We start from the raw sequence: 22,068 nt of genomic DNA on the forward strand, positions 1-22,068 counted from the left end.
CCAGCCACACACTCTCATATACACACATCTAAACTGGCATGTGCGTCTTTCGACTGTGGGAGGAAACCAGAGTACATGGACAGAAGCTGGAGCATTAATATGGAGAACATGAAAACTCCACACAGAAAGACACTGGCTGACTAGGAGGTCTGTTTCCAATACATAAAATATAGAAAAACAAATAATAGGGGTTGCATACAGTTACACGGTTACATACATATTACATGATCACCAGGTCAATGAAAAGTTCAATTTTCCATCTCATGAGTTCCTTCATACTGCTTCTTATTCATCTTGAGCCAAAAAGTAATAAAGTTTGCTTCCATCGATGTATAAAGCAGGGCTCAAATCAACTCAACTCATTTTTAACCTGTTGGGGATTCACCCATATGGCAGGGATCACATGAACAAAACGAATGAATGGAAAAAGCGGCCCAGAAACAACCAAGTCAATTGCAGCCATACGCAATCCCTCTGAGTGGAAATCATTGCAAACTGCTTCTGTATTCTCTGCTAAAATCTCTGGGGAGTACTCAAGTGTAGTCTCTGAACATAGAGCTGTCGTCACACCTGCGTAATAATACTTACAGTAGTCCTATAGCTGGCTAAAGAAAAGCCAGGTTCTTCAACAGTCATTGCACTGGAGCTCCCAGAGCTCTTCAGCCTAGTCATGCACTGTGGATGTCTCCCATTTCAAGCAGTCTTAGCCAAAGATAAATCACCAGGGCAAGGCCTGTATCCTGGCCTCTTCCCTTCACTGACGTCAGCCAACAGCCATCCTCTTATGACAAATGAATGCTCTTTTTGGAGTGTGGCTGCCATGAACATCAGTTTTCAACCCCTGTGGGATGCCTCCATTGAGTTACTGGCCAGGTGATATATCCTCCAACCAGCAACCTTCCCACAGAGTGCTGTATCGGACAGGTTAGAAGCTTACCTCCAACCACCTGCTGGGAACCCCATTAATGTTGGAGGGGATGGATGGGTGCACGGTTGAACTATTTGTTCAGTGTGATCAAGCTTTTTTGTTGAAAGTTTCTCACCTAAGTTGAAAAGAGACTGCATACAGCTCCAAAAGATAACATACCATCGGGCTATATTTTGCATTTTCTGGCGCATAAATTCCATTAATACTTGTGCGGGTAGTGTACGTCTGTGGCATGTTAAGCCAGACAAGAAATTATTCCTTTTTTTTTCTCTTGCAAGGCTGGGTTACTGCAGGCAAAGTGAGCAGACGCCTCTAGGGACTAAGAGCTGCAGGTTTACAGTATAGCAATTAGTTTCTGATCATTTGATTAATGTGAATTTGTTTGGTAATTACTTATGCTTCATTAATGGGGCCTTGGGGCAGTTTAAACATTTGTACCTAAGCTTGAATTATTCTGTTCTTTAGATTGTCAAAAACAAAAAGAAAAACTGCTGTGAAAAAGTCTACTTGCACAATAAATGGGAGAGGAGAGCAGTACATACCTTTTTGCTCTTGTGTTGTTGGGCAGTTTTGTTTTATTCTCTTCTGGGCTCTCTAAGTTGGTAAATCATCAAATACATGTGACATATATAATAAAACGTTATTTTTACAGCACACCTTTAAATATATTCAAGCCAAGAGACTTCAAAAGAAATCCCTGACTCTTCGCATGACAAAAGTTCTGTCAGTACATCAAAGTCACATTAAAATATTTCACCTGGAAGATCCGTGCTGTGATTTGGGGGCAGGAGGGTCAAATGGACGTGGAGTGTTTAACTGGCAGTCGGAGGTTTTGTAAAATATTCAGAAAGGCCAGCAGAAGATGAATGTCTCCTTATGCCCCCCTGTGGTGGGGAGCCAGGCAGGACGAAAGCGAGTGATAGAGAGGTTACAACTGGCAAGAATTTTAAACATCCATTGGCCCAGGGGACTCCGGAGACATACAGTTCAATATAGATCAGTTGGATAGCGAGGAAAAAATAAGAGCAAGAGCAAGCTGTGGAGAAAGAGCGGAGAAGAGGGGGAGGTGGTGGATGGAGGGGAGGGGAAGTAAAGGAAGGGGACCGTGTGAGAGAGGTAGGTAAGGGGAAGAACAGGAAAAGGCAAATATATTGGAAGCAAGAAAACAAGGATTCATTGATATACAAATTCAATCTCCTCTCTTTCTTGCCTCCCTGAGAACAGAATGAGCATTTCAGAAAAACTCTTGTGAAAGACTGCAGTATTTTCCAACCGAGCTGCTCAGTCTTTAAAGTTTTGGGGGGGATTTTCCCTTGTTTGAGTCAATATTCAGTTTAAGCAAATGATGAAATATCTATGCATGTGTAAGACGTTGCTAGAGGCAGGGAGGAAAAGGGCTGAAGGACTTTTCCTCAAGTTCAGCCATTTGAGATTTTTGTGGTATAAAGCTTCTCTGTGACACCCAATTAAAAGCATTCCTGAGATCTACTGGTTTGTTAGTGCATGTATGATATAACTCATTACTTAACTACACTCTACATGTACTATCAGCATCCAACTAAAAATCACTGCTGCCCCCCTGAGGATTGTTGTGTAACAGCACGACAGCAGCTGTACAAACCCCTAATAGGAGCAGAATGGAGGAAATAAAAGGTAAATATTAGTCTGTTGTTTATGCATTTTCGATTTAAAATGTACCTAAGACACTATTCTTGTCACCTTCAAATTCTTTTCCCTCTGACTCCTATATTTTTGGGGAGCACGGTGATATTGATACATTTGCATGTGTTTCTGAGAAAGGGGAGAGCAGGGGTGTCGCTTTGTAACTGGGATGAGACAAAAGCACGTGGTCATGTTTGAGCAAACAATTTCTCTATAGCTATAAATAATAATACAGGCATAATAATTAGTTTCCATTCCCTAAATGTTAACTTCAGTTAGCCATTTCTCTAAAGTATTGTTCCTTGTTGAAGACTTTCCTCACTTATCTTTACTGAATCAGAAACTTTGACAACACTGCAATTCAAATTCAAAGACTCATTTGCCGAAGCTCACAGAGATTAACCTTTTTCACTTCAATTCCATTAAAGTGAAAATTAATGCAGAGTCAGTAATAACCCAGGCCATCTGTTGTAGCCACTTCACTTCTGAATAGTACTTAATAGTACTTCAGTTATTTCCTGCAGACTCTATATTGCAATTAATGTCTGCATTAGTGTTTTTTAAGTAAAGCGTTTAATGTTAACAGTCAGTTCTACAATTATAAGTGATCCACTGTGACTGTCCTTCATAAAAATAAAATAAAAAATCATTGTTACCTACTCTTGTGATTTATTGCACCATCTAGTGGCAAATGGTAATTCTGGCCGTTTTCCCTGTATGTGTGAGACTCGAATGAATGACCATAATTTGTATGGTCATTCAGAGCAAATAATTTCTTGGAACTGCCAACTAGGTCTATGTGACTTTATATTGTCATGTCCCTTCAGCTTTTGGTCACTTATGTAAACTAAAACGATTTTGTTTTGTTTTGTTTTTTAATCATAGTATATTCTGCAAAAACTATGCAAGCATGTATGCATGAGCTAATATTCTGTCACTGTCATCCTGTTTTTGTCATCCGTTAATAAGGATGAAGCATCAAAGAGAATTTTCCTAAGCTGATTTGGGGATTTTCTATCAAAACAACAACCTGTTGTTGCTGATTACTCCCTGGGTCACTGTTAAATCTAACCAACAGTTCATGCTCTTTTAAGGAACCTAGTTACCAACACATGGTGCACACTTTGGTGGAAACCTCTCCAAAGTTTGATCATTTTGTTTGTTTGGGCAGAGCAAAGCAATCTTAAAGAGGGTGATAAAGCATTATATTTGCTTTAAAGGCACACTTCAGGATTTTTGTGGAGTAGTCGATGAGCGGCTTTGCTCTGTGGGTTCATAATCAGCCAAAAGAGTAATTGTGGATTATGATGGTTTACATTTGTAGTCTTGGTGATGATGTGTGATGAAGCTGAACCTGCATGTGGAGGTTTTCTTTCATGATAAATCTCCAGATGCCAACATATCTAAATTAATTTCAGTGTATTTGTATTATTATTTTTTTTGTATTTGTGGGACAGAATTTTAGAGAAGCAAATCAGATTCATTAGTACAGAATATAAGAAAATGTAATTAGAAATGTTCATTCAGAAAATAGAAATAACATTCATGTGTATCGTGATGTACTTACTGTAGTCATTACTACGGATTCGCCTAAGAATTATTATTGTTTGCTATATTAACAAGGAACTACTGCAAATCTAACCTGCCATGTAAAGAAAAACACATGACACGAGTTTTTAAAAAATATCAAATTTAATTTGGTTATAAAAGTTGTATTTTTCACATGCACACCCACACATAGTTAATCACCATAAATACTGTCCAGTGATTTCTTTTTCTTCTTCTTTTTTGTTGATTTGTTGATTTGTTGTTTTTGTTTTATCTTGATTCACAAAGCAAGCACATACGGTGGGCTTATACATGTGATTTCAAAGGACACTATGGAGAATGCTTGCAGTTTTTTTGTTTGTTTTTTTACAATGAGAGGAAATCTCAGTGCACTGAAAAAAAAGGCTGTCGTAAAATCAAGTAGAAACATTTATAAATTATCTACAAATGAATCGAAGTACAAAAGAGCTACAGCGTTTCGAAACACTACGCCCATTCACAAGTGAATGATTTGGTATTGGAACACCATACAATTTCAACATTGTGAAAGACTGAAAGTGAAACTATACATAAACAGCTTTGGAAAATAATGAAATGTAAACTGATTGCCAGCCTAAATTCCACTTTGGCTAACCTCTCATGTCTTTGCTTGCCCTCAGCAATATTCACGAATGAAGGAACCCTGTGCCACAAAACAAACCCACATCCGGCTCATCTGTTAGATGCAACTTCACATAAGGAACACGGAAGATGATTAGGACATAATAAATGTTTATAACTAAATATAATAATGGAATTTTTTTTTCTTTTTTTTAAAGCTATGCCAGGTAGTAATTATGTTTGTGAGCTCCAGTAATCCTCTCCAAAGCACACAGAATGCTTATAGATGAAGTGGGGTCTTTCTTTCAATAATTCAAGTTCATTTTTAAGACTTTATTTCAATAATGTTGTCAAATTAACACACGCCTGTCACCTTGAAAAGTAAAACAATGGGTTGCCATTTAAAGCTAGTCCATTTCTGGGGGATGGATCTCATTACACCAGCCAGTTTGAGCATAAGAAATATATGGAAACGCTTAAATGTTTAAAAGACAAAACCCAGAAAAAATGGTCTCGCCCATAAAAAGTCAAATAAATTTGTGTTTGCAAGCACAGAGAAAAAAACAAGATGTGTTTTCTTCCTTTTTTTCCTTCATTGCAACAGTTTCATTTTGAATTTGTTCAGCTTGCTAAGCTACATTTTCCCCATCAAAGAGGATATCCACACCACCAAAGGATATAATTTAAACCCAGGAAGCCACTTTCAAACTACTAAAAAGAGAAGAGAAAGAAAATTAACTGTCTGGCATTCAGTTTCACCAATAACACACAAAACTCAGCTTCTGATTCTATTATATTTTTCTCCCTCTGTGAAGCCTGGTCTGTTGTTTGTGCAGCATTAACACTAAGAATTCATTGAATAAGAAACTGACTAATTAGACAGTCGGCTCAACAATCTGCAGGATATTAAGCTGCTGATCTGATCATACTTTAATGGTGGCAATCTTTCAGTGGTATTGTGCAACTAAATTTGCTTTTGAGGACTTGATTAAACATATTAAACATTCAGAGAGTCAACAAACAAACGAAAAAACAATAAAATATTGACTGTATTAAGTGAAATCACTTCATACTTGTTTTTTATATAATTTAATATCATGGGAATAAAGTAAAAATCTATTATGTACCATATCCTCTTATATAATAGCTGCATATTAGCTAACATATTGATTCAGCACAGTATAGTTCTTTATATAATGAAAGTACAGGTCATGATACAAAATGTGAACTTAAGTTCATATTTTTCTCCACAGACAGCAGGTAGATGTAACAAAACCAGAGAACAATGCACATCTTAACATTTTGATTTCCAGTTTTTATGAGGCTTTATGAGCATGGCCCTCACTGGTTTTAAAAGAAAGTGCATCACCCAAACCTTAATCAGAAATGTTGGCATTTTGTGGCATCTACAGTTGCCTGAAAAACAAAAATCTGTAAACTTGAGTCATAATTTGTGTTTGAACACAAGTTAATCATCTACAGCGATGGGCTGCTACAGATGAGGGCAAAACTATTGCCTCCCTTATAAAATGTAAAGTTTCTGTCAAAATGTTGCCAAGTTGTTTTTTAACAGAGCAAGAGATTTTCAACATACTGTTTCTAAACATACTAGTTTTCTTAAGAAAGCATACATTATTTCAATTTGCCCACAATAACAGAATTATTTCAGAAAACAGAAATGACCAGGGTCAATATTTTGCAAGCTTAAAATAACGTATCTTCTTCTTATCGACTTATTGGAAGGGTTGTCTTCCAATTTACTAATTGTATGAAAACTTCAGCAAAATTTCGAGCTGTCACTTGAAAAAGCATCACGCTAAAACCAAAAAATCAGTTTAGACTCAAGAAAAAGAATCGTTGATGCTCACGAAGCAGGAGATGGATATACGAAGTTATCACAGCGTTTCCAAGTGTCAAGAATTGGACCGAGAAATTCAAAGACCGACAAAACAAAGAAACACAGCAGAGATACTGAAGGAAGTGAAAGATTTCAAAAACCCTGGAAAGAAAAACAGTGAGAGGTGCATCTAAAGACCACAGTGAATGACTTAGCCAAGTCAAAGAAGCCAGTCACTAGAACCCTGCACAGGGATGAACTGCGAGGTTGCAAACCAAGAAAAACTCCACTTCATTGCAAAAGACATCTTCAAACAAGACTGAACTATGCATAGGACAAGGTGAACAACTCAAAGAACACTGTTCCCATGGTGAAACACAGTGGTGGGAGTACTATGCTGTGGGGATGCTTCAATGTGTCTGGAGATGGGAATCTCATCATCGAGACTTTGAACAAAACCTCAAGCATTCAACAGCAACACTGGGTCTGAGTCGTTCCTTGGTCTTCCAACAGGACAATAACCCAAAACATACATCACTCCTGGTGAAGAACCCCCTCCTGAAGACCAAAGTGAAAGTTATTGACTGGCCTGTCAAAGCCTTGACTTGAACCCCCCTGAAAATCTTTCGTGAGATCTGGAGGAACTGGAGAGATTTGCCAAAGAAAAAAAGGCTCGTGTTGCACAGGAGACATTTGCGAGACTTGTTGAAAACTACAACTAAAACTGCAAAAAAGAAATACACCTGACTATTAGCATCAGAGGGGCTAATAATTTTGACCCTGTTAGTTTTTGTGACATAATTTTGTTTCTGTGTGCAAAGTAAAATAATGTAAGCATACAAAATAAAACCTGGATGTTTGGAAAAGCTGTGTTAAAAATTTCTTGCCATGTTTAACAGCACGTTTTTTTAAAAAGTGGCATCTTTCATAGGAGACTAATAGTTCTGTCCTCACCTGTCTATAAGGTTGCAAATGTACATTTTGAAAAGTTTAACTGCACTTGTCTAATAATAACTAGCTTTGCTTTTACTATCAACGATTGTGTTAGCAGGTTAATAGTAACATCATTCACATCTGGGTTACAAATGTGACATTTTGTGGCGATCCACTGTCTTTGAACACCAGTGAACATCACGTAAGCTAAACAATGCACAGCCAATGGAGGTAGCAGCACACCACGAGATCACAGGACCAACAATTACATGGCCTCTCCTTCAGAAAAAAAAAGATAAAGCAAGTGAACAGCAAACATGAAAGGTGCAAAATATGAATGCATCACATACATACATGTAGTATACACGCACACACACACACAGGCACACAAAATATATTGTTTACCAGTCGTCCGACAAAACACCCACCTTTGTGCAATAGGAAGATAAACACAAAATTTCGTCTTGAACTAGGCGTTTCATGACAGTTTGACAGCGATGACAACCAACATTACCGCTCTTTGTTTAATTCTCAAAAATGACAAAGCACAAGCGGCTCGTCATGAAAAAAACCCTGGAGTTAAGTCAACCTTGCAATCAAACTAGGAATGTCGTGCTCATATTGTTTCATAAAGGCCACTGAGACAGCTAAACTTGCCTGGTGTTTCTGACGTTAATGCCCTGTTGCCAATCAGTTCTTCTCTTGCAAATTCCTTTCATCTCAGAAAAAAAAATCCTCTCTGCTGAATCACAGGTACAAGTGGAACTCTTATTCCCACATATGCTACCATCTCTCTATGATATTGCACTGAATAAAGGATTTTGTAATATTTTTTTTAGCAGCCAGCATTACTTCACACAATGCCTCAATAACAGTGTAGTCTTTTTGAGATTTTCTTGGAGGAGCATGGTGTCTGTTCCCTTGTAGTGACATCAATACTCCATTTTTTAAAAACATTTTATTATTTTTTTTTTTTGCTGAGAAAAGTCTTTTGGAAAGTTTTATAACCAGATGCTTTGATATCCTGCTTAAAAAAATGTAAGAATTACTTTTGCCTAATGATAACAAAACAGAAGAAATACATGTCATGAAAATCCTAGTTTGCTTTTGTTTTTTTAATCACCCCCTTGATTTAAAATACATCATAGTTACACGATTTTGTGTCTGCAAGTGACCTCGCTCTTGATTTTGGCACTGCACTGTACATAATCGATTTGTGGCCATCTGTCACCTTTTTTTATATATATATATATCACTGCACTGAAATAGGCTCAAGGAGACACAGCTCACATCCTCTCTGTCATGTGTTGTTAGATCAGAGTTGATTGTATGAATGCAATACACCGAGCCCAGCATGAGCACTTACTGTACATTAATTTTCTTTCTGTGTTCTTTTATTTCACAGGGGAGAGTTTCTTCAGGAGTTTCTTTCCCTTGGAAAGCAGTCCTTTCTTCTTCTTGTTTGCCAGATCTTGAGAGTCCCGGGGGTCCACTGGGATGTGGGGACCCCTTGTAGGGCTGAGGGGCCTCATGGTTCCAGGGAGGAGGGGGCGAACAATCGGGGACGGCGCCCGGACGGGTGTGGTGTCATTGTTGACGGCTTCGGTAGTTTCTGTGGTAGCCTGCGAAGAGAAGTGGTGGGGAGGTATGGAGGTATGGGGCAGCATATTACAAATGAACCAACTCTTTCATACTGAAACGCTAAGCCTTTCCCTCTGCGTTTCCTCGGCTAAACGCTGTTTAAAAAAACACTTCATCTGCTTTAAGTTCGATCAGATTCCTTGAGCAACACAAAGAATGAAAATTAGCTCTCTTTCTAGCCTATTTCAGAAAAACAATTTTGTTTTTTAATAGATTTACAAAAATGTCCTTCACTTTATTCATAATTTTCCGCTATTTTCCTTATGACTTTTTTGTTCAGAGACAGATTTTCTTGTACATTTTTAAAGTGGTCTCAATTGTTAGTTCTTCAGGCTTTCTAAAGCCCTTTTAAAGTTGTTTAGACATTGGCTGCTTTTTCCACTCATTTATAGTCCAGCCCTTGTACCTGACCATATTAGGTGTTATTTTCTTAAGCCACTTAACACTGACTCGTTAATCTTTTAAGCATAAATAAGACACCGAACTTGAGGGATGAACCAGTTATGAACTTAGCACCGCGACACTTTTTTTTTTACTGGTAGCTTGTCACAAAAAATGCATAATTTGTTGTTATTTCTTTTGTTGAATCCATTTCAAAAAAAGCAAAGATAACACAGTTGACAGGCATAAAACAATCTCTTTTTTTTCGCCGAGAAGGTGATTCCCTTTTGCTTTATAACTGCTGGAATAGACTTCCACTCTCCGCAGCCCTGAATTGAGTGACCGGAAGAAAAGAGATGGAAGGTGATTGCCAAAGAGCTACTAGCCAAAAAAAAAAGGCATATCTCATGGAGTTTCCTTAAAGAAATCTGAAGTAAGTGGACAACTGGGGGACAAAAGAAGTGTCAGGCATAAAAAAAACTTTCTACAGCAGAGGAACAGTTTCTTAAATGCATGTCTTTAAGAAAAAATCCACCAGAGACCTGAGAGATTCATCTACTGTTCACTGAAGCCTCATCAGATATCGCCTCAATGGAAGGGCAGCTGTCAAAAAGCCATTCTTAAGAAAGGGAAACGGGGAGTAAAGACTGAGATATCCCATATTACACAAAAAGAACTGTACTGGAAATCAGAGGAAAAGGGTGTTGTGGTGTGATCCAAATTTGAAATTTATGTTTTAAGATGTTGTCATCAATGTGTACAGGGGAGATCAGGAAAGAGTCGGTGTCGATGACCATCTGTAAAGCAGAGAGGCTGCAACTCAACATTACTGAAGCTGTGTGGGTTCACATTAACACAGAATGTAACAAAAGGAAGCAAACATCCAAAGAAGAGCTTTAAATGTGCTTCAAGAAGCCTTCGAGAACTATTCCTAAAGATTACTTTGAAAATGAGGAGAAAGCTTGGGTAAGAGATTTCAGGCTGTGTTGAAGAATAACGGCAGTCAGACCAAATGTTTAACTTTAAACCTCATTAGAATTATGCAAACTGGTTTCTCCTGTACATAGTTTATTTCCTTTGTTTGCAGATATTTCAGTAAATCACTCCATATCCCATTTTCCTGGCAAAATATAAAGACTTTTGCACAGTACTGTAGTTTACATTTTTGGTGGTTATATCTTAAAGCCCCTGAAAACGAATTTATGAGGACTGAAAAAAATCTTAATTTTGGGTGTTTTGGGTTCGATTATGTTTGATTGACAGCATGTAAATAACTCACTTGATGTGGCATGCTTCAGATTCAAGGATTATCTTTCACAGATCAAAAGGTAACTAAAAAAATAAAGGTTTCTAGTTCTACATGAAATATTCAGTGTTTATGTTCAGCAACTGATAATATTAACTCTTAATATAAAAGTTTCATATTTTCTATACTATTTTACATTATTATTTCTCTGGAGTAAAAACTGATATTTCAGAGTAAAGCCGTCCAAACCTCTGCCTGTTAATCTGGATAAAACTGATAGTAAAGATGTTTTTACACACGAATACATGACTTAAGATAAAATTTACTTTTCCTTCAGAATTATTTTCACCTTAATCCTAACTGCCATTTAACATAATCCCAACCTAAAAAAAAAAAAGGTAATGATTTGTGTTATTTAGGCTTGCTCTGTGTCCCTATACATAATGCATGTCCTCATTAACTGAGTCCACAGTTTAGGGTCTGCAAAACATTGTGTAATGCCTCGTCCACACTCTCTCACACACACAGAAATCAAACTGAGGAAGAAGCCATCAAATGTTGAGCACAACATCAGCACACCACAGAGCTGAAGAAGTCCAACATCAGTAGGCCATGAGGGAGTATACAGTACAGTCAGATACGGTACAACACCCAGGGACATAACTGTAGATACCAGGCTTCCCATCTAATGCAGCAGCTGCTATTTCGGATAAAGATATCATCCTATAATGAAATCTGAAATCTATTCTAAATTGTAACTATAACACCTACGGATGACAGAAGGAAAGCTACCCACTAATGTGAGTCAAATATTTTAGTGAGTCACTTAACAGAGTGATAAAAATCAAACAGAGACAAATCTGCCTGATTCGAATCATGAAACAAGTCAATGACTTGAAAAGCGCCTCCGTAATATTGCATGGCATTTAAACAGCTTCTGCTGCAACAACAAGCTGTGTGCATTAGCGCAGCGGGTCTGGTATCTCAAGTTGCCAACTTACTGTACAAGGCAGACAGAGCCATTTATGGTGTGAAATGAACAATCTTCCTCTGCTTGTTTGTTTTGTTTTGCCAAGCGGGTGAGGAAAAACAAAAAAGAAATCAGATGTGGCAGCACTGTCACTGTCGGTAAAACCCACACCACTATGACAACTGAAAACAACAACACCACCAACAACACACATGAACACAGAGCATGAATGTTTTTAATATCCAATTGCTTTCTTTTTATTGTTCCATTGTAACAACAGTACAGTATGGACGCCTCAGTGCTGCGGTTAGTTTTTTTTTTGTCTCTCGAGCTCAGAGCAAACATGGCATATCCACTGTCACCAGGGCTGAAAAATAGATCTGGTGTGTGTGCAGTATACATAAAGAAACAAAGCCTCTTCAAGGAAATACAGCAGTCGAGCCAAGAAAGTTGCTAGAAAATGTATCAAGTTTGAAAAAGGCATGCTTTCGTCTTTTTGTTCTCAATATAATTTCTTTCAGTGTCATTGGGTAGCAATTGTTATGTGTTAATAAAGCACTTAATATATTTATCTTTAATAATACAATACATAACCACAATTTGATTTTGTGTTTCAGTGCAAAGAGGCCCCAAATTATCTTGTGTAAAGAATGAGCCTTTTTCAAGTCCTCCCTTAACCAGTGTTACATGCATATACCACCTGCAGAGCTCCCACAGTCTATCCTCTCTGTCCATGTCAGGCTTTGCTTCTTCCTTTCTCTGAGACTCAGAAAGGTGTTAACACTGGATTTTGTCCCCTTTCCCCCCTCCAAAGGGTGAAGGGTGGAGAGGGAGTTGTTAGTCTGTATAGAGTCACCACTGTCACCACATGGACAAACACACACAATGAACAGCACACAGACGGCAAGTGGAGGAAGCGAGAGACGAAAATCAAGAGAGGACTGAGGATGTATGGACACAGGGCCTAGCGCTGAGAGCGGCGATGATGATGTACCCGTTTGCTCTCTGAGACAGCGGGGATGGAGTTGGCAGGAGGCCGGTTGGCGGTCTCTTCCTGGGGGTAGTGGGATGGAGTATCAGTCAGATAAACCTCCACGTCATCAGGCACTTCTTCCAGGAAATTAGAGGGAACCAAACCACGGTGGCCATTGATCTCACCCTGTGGAAAGAAATGAAGAGAGGTGAGAAGGCATAAACTTCACTGGCAGAATACCAACTCATAAGATTATGCTATGTCTGCACAGCTGCCACAGTTAACTGAACATAATGTAATTCATTCTGCGGACCAAACATATCTAATACATTTACATTACATATGTCAGGCCTCCAATTTATCTGAATCACGTCTCTCACATCTTCCTACCCATCTGTTTCAAGTACACTCACCGGCCACTTTGTTAGCTACTCATGTTTAACTGCTTGTCAATGCAAATATCTAACTGGCAGCAACTGAGTTCATTTAGGAATGTAGACGTGACCAAGACGATATGCTAAAGTTCAGAGCATCAGAAAGGAGATTTTAGTGACTTTGAATGTGGGATGGTTGCTGAAGCCAGATGGGCTGGTCTGAGTATTTCATAAACTGCTGATTTACGACAACCATCTCTAGAGTTTACAGAGAATGTTCCAACAGAGAGAAAATGTCCAGCGAGAGCCAGTTCTCTGTGAAAAAAAGAAGAAAAAAGCCTTTTTGATGCCAGAGATCAGAGGAAAAATTGCCAGACTGCTTCAAGCAGATAGACATACAATAGTAACTCACATAGCCATTCATTAGAACCAAGGTATACAGTACAGTACAACATAAGGTGGTCAGCTTTAAATTTAAATGTATTTTCATGTTTTACAGCTTTTCATACTGCTTCCTCGCTTGATTTTAAATGAGTCTGATGTTCCTGCAGTAGAGCGCAACATGTTAAAATTAGCAGATGGGCTACAGCGGCAGAAGACCACACCAGGTGACAGCCCCAGAACCACTAAGCTTCAAGCAGAAGAGTCATCTATTAATCGCAAGGTTATTGGTTCGATCCCTTCTTCTCCAGTTAGCAAGCCAAAATATCCGCGCATACGATGCTGAACCCCAAGTGGCTCCCCGATGTAAATGTTAGATAGAAAGCACTTAGATCTATGACTGTGTGAATGAGACATGGTGAAGCACTTCGAGTAGTTGAATCAAAAATGGTGCCTAATACAAATTTTGAGGAGTTATCTCGAGGATTAGTGAGAAACCCCAAAAACATGGGCAAGCACTCACATAATAGAAACCATCTTCATCAATGTCACCAAACACAGCAATGATGTCACCAGCGCAAAATGTGAGTTCAGCCTATTAAGAGAGAGAGAGAAAGGGATACACAAATAATACAAAGTAAAATCCAGTTTTTGTTCCAGTTTATTTAAACAGACTGAATTAAGGAGTACAAAAGTGCTATTTTTGGACAATCTTTGTGGTTTTGTGTAACAATCACATTTCTATGTGTTTGTGAACCAAATTTTGCACATATTTTGTGTTTAGGTTTTTAGGTGTGTTGTAAGTAGCTGGTTAGATATTTGTGCATTACACTATAAACACTTAAGCATTGAGCAGTTTGTCCTTTACAGCAAACAATACCTCAACATCAACATTAGGAGAGCTCTCCCTGGGGTCGTAGTCGTACAGAGCCACCATCCTCCTGGAGGCCTGATCTCGACGCAGGCCTCTTCTGTTCTGCTCTGAAGGTAATTGTAAACGGCATTTTAACAGGAAGCGTCTCGTTACATGCTTTCTCTCACAATATCTAACCATTTTTTAAAGCTGTACATGGTTGTTATTTGTGAGGGTGTGCATGCTCTTGTGGTACCTATTCTATCCACAGGTGTGCTGAGCGGCAGAAAGCCCTGTTTGATGAGCTGGTCCATGGTGTCCTCATCGTCTGCTCGTATCTCTGACACCATGTTACAGGGGATCAGACCCATCCTGCCCTTCACTTCACCTCTGTAAAACCCATCAGTATCTTTATCCCCATACACCTGGTAGATAAGAAAGAGCAATGTTTAAAGCTCATGCTATTACTACTTTCTTTATCCATTTGACATTTATGCTTGGTTTAATAGTTTACCTAACAGTATGAATTCACCTTAAAAACAAAAAAAAAAAAAGAAAAAAAAAAAGACAGAATGCATTACATGAAAGCACTTGAAACTCCCACCCTAATGATCTGCCCCTCTTTGAAGGGCAGCTCTTCATCAGCAGCATCCGGGTTTGGGGACATGGACAGAGGATCGTAGTCAAAGAGAGCCACAAAGATCCTAAAGGGCTCCTCTGGCTCTGACTCATCATAGTACGTGGGAGAGCGGCGGTCCCGATCCCTGTAGCCATCTTCAGCACATAAAACAAAAAGTAAAATCCCATTATCCAACCTCACCAACCAATAGACTTACAGAAATGTGGACAAAGTACTGTATTTTTCGGACCATAAAGGGGCACCGGATTATAAGGCGCATTAAGCGAAACAAAGCAGTCAGATAAGTCCAGTGTTGCCAACTTAGCTACTTTGTCGCTATATTTAGCGAGTTTTTCGAGTTTTTCCTAAAAAGTGACTAGCGACAAATCTGCCGACTTTTTCCTGGTGTTACTGGAGACTTGTGACGATTTTTTCACATGAACGCACAAATCGCTCTTACTCTGAACAAGCAGCGGGTGCTGCCATGGGCACCTCGCCCGTGTGAAAACGCTCACAGGCAGCAGGTTGTCCTCACGCAGCAGTCGCCCCCAGCTGATGTCAGAGCAGGAGCTATTCAGCCCTACAGTACAAACTGCAAATAAATCGCGCATGAGCAAGCCGCTGGCGGGAGCAGCGGTAACTGTACATTTTTCTTAGTTCATTGATTCCTAAATCAATGCACTAAAATACATCATTCCAATCATTGCAAACTTAGAAATCGGATGTCTTGTACATCCGATTAAGACCGAAGCTGTCTGGTGAGGCTTGCCATGTCCATTTTGATTGTTAGTGGTTAAAAATGTTCTTCTTTTACTCTTACTTTTTGTGGATGACAAGGTTTAAAACTACTTAAAAAGACACACACACACACACCACAAAGAAAGTAACTCTGCCAGAGTGCCTATTTCGGTGCATTTTTGCTAGAAATTTAATTTGTAGTTCTAAATATTCTAAATACTTTTAGGGTTATTGGTTTTTGTTTTTGTTTTTGTTTTGGGGGGGGGGGGTACTCACTTTATGTCTCTTCCACAATGTTATTTCTCTCTCCTACAGCGTCTGTTACAATTAAATAGGCAGGATAAATTGTGCAAATTAGGCGATGACGTCATTTAGTGACTTTTAGGAGAGCCAATAGCAACTTTCCTTACTGAGGAGTTGGCTACACTGGATAAGTCAAACTCAACTCATTCTTCTTGCTTCCACCACTTCCGTACCAGTGATTGTGATCCTGTTACTCTTTATTAGTCAATGTTAAATTCTCTCGCAGCTCCTCTATTCCCATGTTGTCGCAGTATATTCATGACTAACCTCGTATTGTGGATAGATTTTCTTAGTTGTTCTCCTGACTGAAGTTTGGTCCGTTTCTAGCATCCTGTCATGTGATTTCATTTGTCCCTAACCATCTGGAATCTTGCATTAACTTTTATAGAGCGGAAAAAGGTTAGCATTCATCCTCCAGCTTCACTGTGGTTATGTTATGCTAACATAGCTGTGTTGCTAGCGATCACGTAGCACATCACTATATACCAGCTAGTCCAACTTCACTGCTGTTTAGTTTTCTGTCTTCATTTATGTTTGAAGTGATAGCAAAGCTGTACATTTTAATTTTTTCAGAAATCTCTCAGTCAGAACATGCTATATCATCTTTAGGTGGAAACTAGCAAGCTAACTTCCTGCTAACGTCCAACTCAGTTAAATTTAATACATTCTGTTTTCATGGATGCCTGGAGTTAAACTTAATTGTTACACCTGGTAAAGCAGCAACGCTGATCATTTTATTAAAGTTTAACTCTCAGTGATGCCGCAGTTTTAGTTTGACTTTGGGACCTGAAGGGAACTGAGTTTTGGACCCAGATTACTCTGCGAGGCTCCTGACTACAGTAGCCGTAATGCTCCAACAATCCATCAAGCAGTGCGGCTTCGTAGCTTACCAAAGTCGGTCTAAAACATTTGACAGATTTTTCAGTGCTGTTTACCACATAAAATCGCATCGAGGTCAGTAAGCACAACCAGAATTCATACATAAGCCGCACTGTCGATTTTTGAGAAAAAGGATTTTAAGTGCCTTATAGTGCGGAAAATACAGTAGATGACTGTACATTAACTTTACGGCATTTTATAACACAAAATAAAGTGTGGCTTTTCTATTACTGTGATGTAAACATGTGAAATAAAGCTTTAACAGCCAGTGATTTTAAAATCACTTCCACATTAAAAATTATTCACAAAACTTATTGCTGCATACAGTGAACGCCACTTCTGTGATAAGCAAGTCTGTGATGCCGTGCTTCCGGTCACAAGAAATCAATGAGAAGATTCTGATAAGTCTTATTGATTTGACCATTCAGTATTTGCATGACAGATTTCACTTTCCGTATCAGGCCATGATTGTGCCTCTAACCATGCAGGAAGAAATCTGTGACCCAGTGAACTATTTTCTGCAGCACGCACACATGCATCCACAAATACACACATGCTACGTGTGTTTGAATTACTTTTTTTATTTATTTTTATAGCATGTTTTTTTTATGTTTGAATTTGTACATGGTGTCATGCATGAAAAAGAATAACTTTTTGATGTAAAACCTCATGAACTGTCAGGAAAATGCACAAACTATAAGCACAATGCATTAATAATGCAACAACTCAGTTATTGCAGTCATTATGAATTGTTAATCATGTTCATGTGTACTACAGTTTAGTCCCTTCTATGAGCTGCAGACGTAAGAAACTAAGCATAACAGCAGTGAATCTGTCCAAATGTTGTGATAGTGGTTAATTAAGCAAAATTTCTTCATGACGTTACTGATACACTGATAGTTCATAATGCTTTACATCAGTCAATTAGTACTTCTTCATACATAAAATCATGTAAGCATTCATAATAATTTGTGTGCCCTTTCCATTAATGGTCATCAAAGACGAACCATGGTGCAATACATAGACAAATCGCGATTTATGTGCATGACAACATCCGCGACAAACAAGACCCTGACATGCATGCTAAAGCCTTAGAGAAGAAAAAAAGGAAAAAAAAACAAAACCCAAAACATCTGAGAGACAAACAATCTAAAACAACCACACTGTGCCAACCCTCAAGGCAAGAAGAGGTCTCAAGCTGAGGCGGCAGTGTTGTTGTGAAGACCTGTGTATGTTTTTTGATTCGCTACGATAGCACTGGGAAAATGCACCACCTAGCAAACACTATATGGCCAGTGCTTGAAAATACAAGCTTACAATATAAAAGAAAGCTAACATCTCAAACTCAGACATCTAAAGAAACAAGAAGCAATGCCAATGTGGTCATTCTTTAGTGCCTACCACTGTCATATCTTTTGAGTTTCATGCATGACTGGTGTAGTGGGTGTGGTTGTATCACAAAGGGAAGGGTTTTAGCAGGCGTCTGGAGTTCAGTGCAGTGTTGTGAGGCATTCCCTAAACAGGAAATGTTGATCCTGGACCCAAAGCATGGTTTGCCAATGGGTCCACCATTTCAGTGCATTGCGGTCATGCTGTTCAACTGTAAGCATAATAACAATAACTATTATTTTTAAAGACAAAACATTTGCAAGTGTCCACAGCTATTTATTGCAATTTGCCAGGTGCTGGTGGCACTTTTGTTGCCATGCTGTGGTGGTAAAAACAGGACTGCAGGCACATACCATGGGGAGACCTGGTGCCGCCCATGTGCCTGCGGGATGACCAGGTCCTGTGTCGAGCTACTCTGCCATAGTAAACATCCTCGGTGATGGGAGAGAGGTTTCCCTCACTGTTATTCTCAGAGGTTACCTCTACAGAAAATACCAGTTAGAAGGTGATGAGGTTACAAATCAAAGCTCTACTTTCTCCTCCCAATATGTTAAGTGAAGATTTGCGTTGCCTCCTAAAACAGGTGATAACAAATTTTCAGTTATATTTCTAGCCGTCGTCACTGTTAGAGTAGATTAACTTATCGCTCTGTGCTGCAACAGTGCAAAGCGGTTTAATCATCATCATCATCATCATCTCCATCTCTGGAAGATCAAAGTCAAGGTACTGAAAGGGATGAGCATGGTTCGCAGACACAAAGGTGATCTGGAGACAAAGACTTCATGAGCTTCTTGGTATTTAAAATAAAAAAAAAAAGGAGCAAATGCGACTGCACTAAGGGACAGAGAACCTAAAATATAGCCATCTGCCCATACTGACCAATGGAGGGGACCATCAGGGGTCGTCTCTGAGGCTGGGGACCGCCGTGATGCGCTCGTCTCCCACTATCCCGATCATGGCGGCCTCCAACAGGGGTTGTTGTCTGAAATATACACAAACATAGAAAGCATCCGCAGACAAAGCATTCATGTGTTGCTCACAGAACAGTGAACATACCCGTAAACAGCGTGTGAAAAAGTGCATGTCGAACATACTTGTACAAACTGTATGTAAACAAAATCATGCAGTACTCACAGGCAAGCACTGAAACATAGACGCGCACACGTAGACTCACATTCAGACACACACACACACACAAGCCCATGGGAAATATTTCCATTCCAAAATTAAGAAATAACTAGTATCGGTCTACCCATCTACTAAAAAAGAAAGGCAAAGATATTTGTCGGTGCCGGCTAGGCTACACTCCTCAGCTTTATGTCTCCCTTTGTCATGATAATCTTTTCAACCCAGTCTCACCCTTTAGCTCTCTCCAAGTTCTGTCCTCTGTGTTTTAATCAAATCCAGTCTATCCCCGTTTCACTGCAAAGCACCCAAACACAGAAAGAAACTATCCCTTTCTGTGTTTCTGATAAATTAAAGGAGCTTTTTGGCAGCAGCAAATGGAGTCTTTGGTCCAGACTTTGAAGATTGCATTTTTCTACACTGACATGTTTGTTCACTGAAGTAAAATAAGCTTCTGTAGTTTCTGCGATGACATGCTTTAAAAAAGTGGCAAAAAAAGTCACGTGTTTATGAAAGCAGCAACAGCGGTGCCTGAAAGCATCTAAAACCCAGTCTACATCTATCTCTCTTATATATATATTCCGCACCATCTTTCTCCACAGTGCGGAAAGATTCAAACCCGGTAGCTTTCATCATCTCTGTCTATGGTACTGAAATAGTCAAACCCACTGCATCTGCCCTTCTATCCATGGGCTTTTTCTTTCTGTATAAAATTTGAATTAAACTCAGCACACACACTAATGACACATATCAAAAGCAAGGCAGCAGTCTCAACTGAAGTATCTGTGCCTGTGCAGTTCACTTAATAATAATTTGCTTGGATAAGTGCAAAGAACTGCACCTTGGGTGTGTTGTGCGAGTTGCGTCGACGTCCCTCTTCCAGCTTCATCTCAGAGTACAGTTCCTCCTCATCCTCTTCCATGATGTCAGACAGGTCAGAGCCCCGGCTGCTTTCGCTGTGATAATCTTCATTGTGACTATAGTGAGGCTTTTGGTAGTTACACACACAAACGAACAGACGCGATTAAGTCCGCATACAAACATACATACATGCACACACCAAACACACATGGATAAGGCCAGCACGCCCACGTGAACACACATAAAGACACGGGTTAAGGAGTGTGTACACATGCAACCACCTCAGACGTACATGCACACACACACACACACACACACACACGTCCAGATGCACACATGTGAGGAGGTTTTTCCACTGAAACACACGTTAGGTGCTTGAGCTCAGAAGTGTGATAAGCAAAGTGTGTCGCTTATCACACGGGTCTTACCGGCCTCCCCAGCTCAGAGCCTCTGAGGAACTCGTCAACCGAGGGTCCTCTCCGTCGACCGCGAGCAAACCCTTCCTCGTCTTCCTCTTCCTCATCAGAGTGATGCTGGTGAAATGAATGACCCTGTTCTCCATATCTGCCCTGCCTTCTGTCACCCTGAAAACATGCGTGTGTAAATAGGAATGGAACAGCGTTAACAGTGTCTTTAGGTTTTATTATAGTAACAATCACAGAAAGCTGAATATTCTTTTATGTTTAGCAACTTGTGACACTTCCCTTCTTCAGCTACTCTAAATTCAAATTAAAGCAACAGTTTAATGTCAGTGACTTGTGCTAAAATATATAACATCATTTTCATTAAGCATCTAGAGTGTTGTGTGAGCCAGCATTTCCATCTTCACCAGACCTTTCCGCTTTCTGCTGCCACCCTCTGAGCTGCTTCTCGAGCAATAGCTTTGGCCACAGTGTCCGGGATAAGCGTGCCTCTGGGCTGAGGAAGAATCCTCTGGGGTGAGGGAGACCGTGGATTGGCAGGTGATGGGGCTTCAAGGGTGTGGCCTTGCATGGGCACTGGAAGCTGGACAGAAGGAGAGCGTGTAGGGTCCCAGCCAGGTTGGCCAGGTAGAATAGCTCCCCCGTGATGGGCCGCATGGTCTTTGGCATCCAGGTCTCTGGCACTTACTGGTCTCAGAGGTATAAGGTGGGGTTGGGGGTGGGGCAGCAGAGGCAGTTGGTGCTGTGGCCTGGGACCTTGGTGGGGTGGACGAGGCTGAAGATGCAAGGGCTGTGGCTGGGGATGGGGAGGACGAAGCTGGGATTGCGGGGGTCCACCTTGATGGGGGAGTCTGGGATGGGGTTGAGCATGTGGAGGACGGGGCGGCAGTTGTTGTCCATGTGGTGGAGCGGGAAGTTGGGGTGTGGGATGAGGAAGGTGAGGGGATTGGAGGAGAGGTTGAGCATGGGGGTGTGGAGGGGGGCCCACGTGAGGATGCACTGGTGGTGGCAGGGGAAGAGGAGGTAGAGGCACAAGCAGGTTGTTTGGAATGACAGCAACTTGAGAGTCCTGGGATTCTCCCTGGACCGACAGTGTCCTAACGATGACCTCCCTGGCCTCGAGGCATTGAATCCTTGTCAGTTCAACCGTAACATAGTCTGCCATAGGGAACAGCACCTCAGCTATCTAGAGCCAGAAAAAAAAAAGTTAACATAAACAGTGGCTGCAGTTTCATTTTAACAACAACTAAAACATTATCGGTATCAGAGTCAATACATCCAAAACAAAAATGGACAAATCCAGCTACTGAAATTTGACTAGCCCCCTGCACTTTATAGTGTCAAATAAGTGATTTCACTGAACTAACGAAAATACCTCTTTAATTTGATTTATTATGGTGGGAAA

At 40.0% G+C, this 22,068-nt stretch overlaps 1 protein-coding gene across 9 annotated transcripts in view; it reads right to left on the reverse strand.

The window, feature by feature from the left end:
• Positions 1 to 4,385: 4,385 nt before the first annotated feature.
• rimbp2a (RIMS binding protein 2a) overlaps positions 4,386 to 22,068 on the reverse strand; it is a 68,706-nt gene continuing 51,023 nt past the window's right edge. For 5 of the 9 annotated variants that reach the window (XM_085169056.1, XM_085169057.1, XM_085169058.1 and 2 more), the window contains 11 exons: positions 21,076 to 21,849; positions 20,670 to 20,825; positions 20,222 to 20,368; positions 19,135 to 19,237; positions 18,609 to 18,737; positions 14,932 to 15,101; positions 14,584 to 14,752; positions 14,355 to 14,455; positions 13,998 to 14,069; positions 12,741 to 12,905; positions 4,386 to 9,130 (listed from right to left, as the gene is read on the reverse strand). In XM_085169056.1, coding sequence (XP_085025182.1) covers positions 8,903 to 9,130; positions 12,741 to 12,905; positions 13,998 to 14,069; positions 14,355 to 14,455; positions 14,584 to 14,752; positions 14,932 to 15,101; positions 18,609 to 18,737; positions 19,135 to 19,237; positions 20,222 to 20,368; positions 20,670 to 20,825; positions 21,076 to 21,849 — 2,214 coding nt within the window. In that variant the 3' untranslated portion in view covers positions 4,386 to 8,902. The remainder of the gene's footprint in view (positions 9,131 to 12,740; positions 12,906 to 13,997; positions 14,070 to 14,354; positions 14,456 to 14,583; positions 14,753 to 14,931; positions 15,102 to 18,608; positions 18,738 to 19,134; positions 19,238 to 20,221; positions 20,369 to 20,669; positions 20,826 to 21,075; positions 21,850 to 22,068) is intronic. The other 4 variants (XM_085169061.1, XM_085169064.1, XM_085169059.1 and 1 more) reach the window with 2 other exon arrangements.

The sequence above is a fragment of the Neolamprologus multifasciatus genome, chromosome 7 (assembly GCF_963576455.1).
Source record: "Neolamprologus multifasciatus chromosome 7, fNeoMul1.2, whole genome shotgun sequence".
In the NCBI taxonomy this organism is placed as follows: Eukaryota; Metazoa; Chordata; class Actinopteri; order Cichliformes; family Cichlidae; genus Neolamprologus; species Neolamprologus multifasciatus.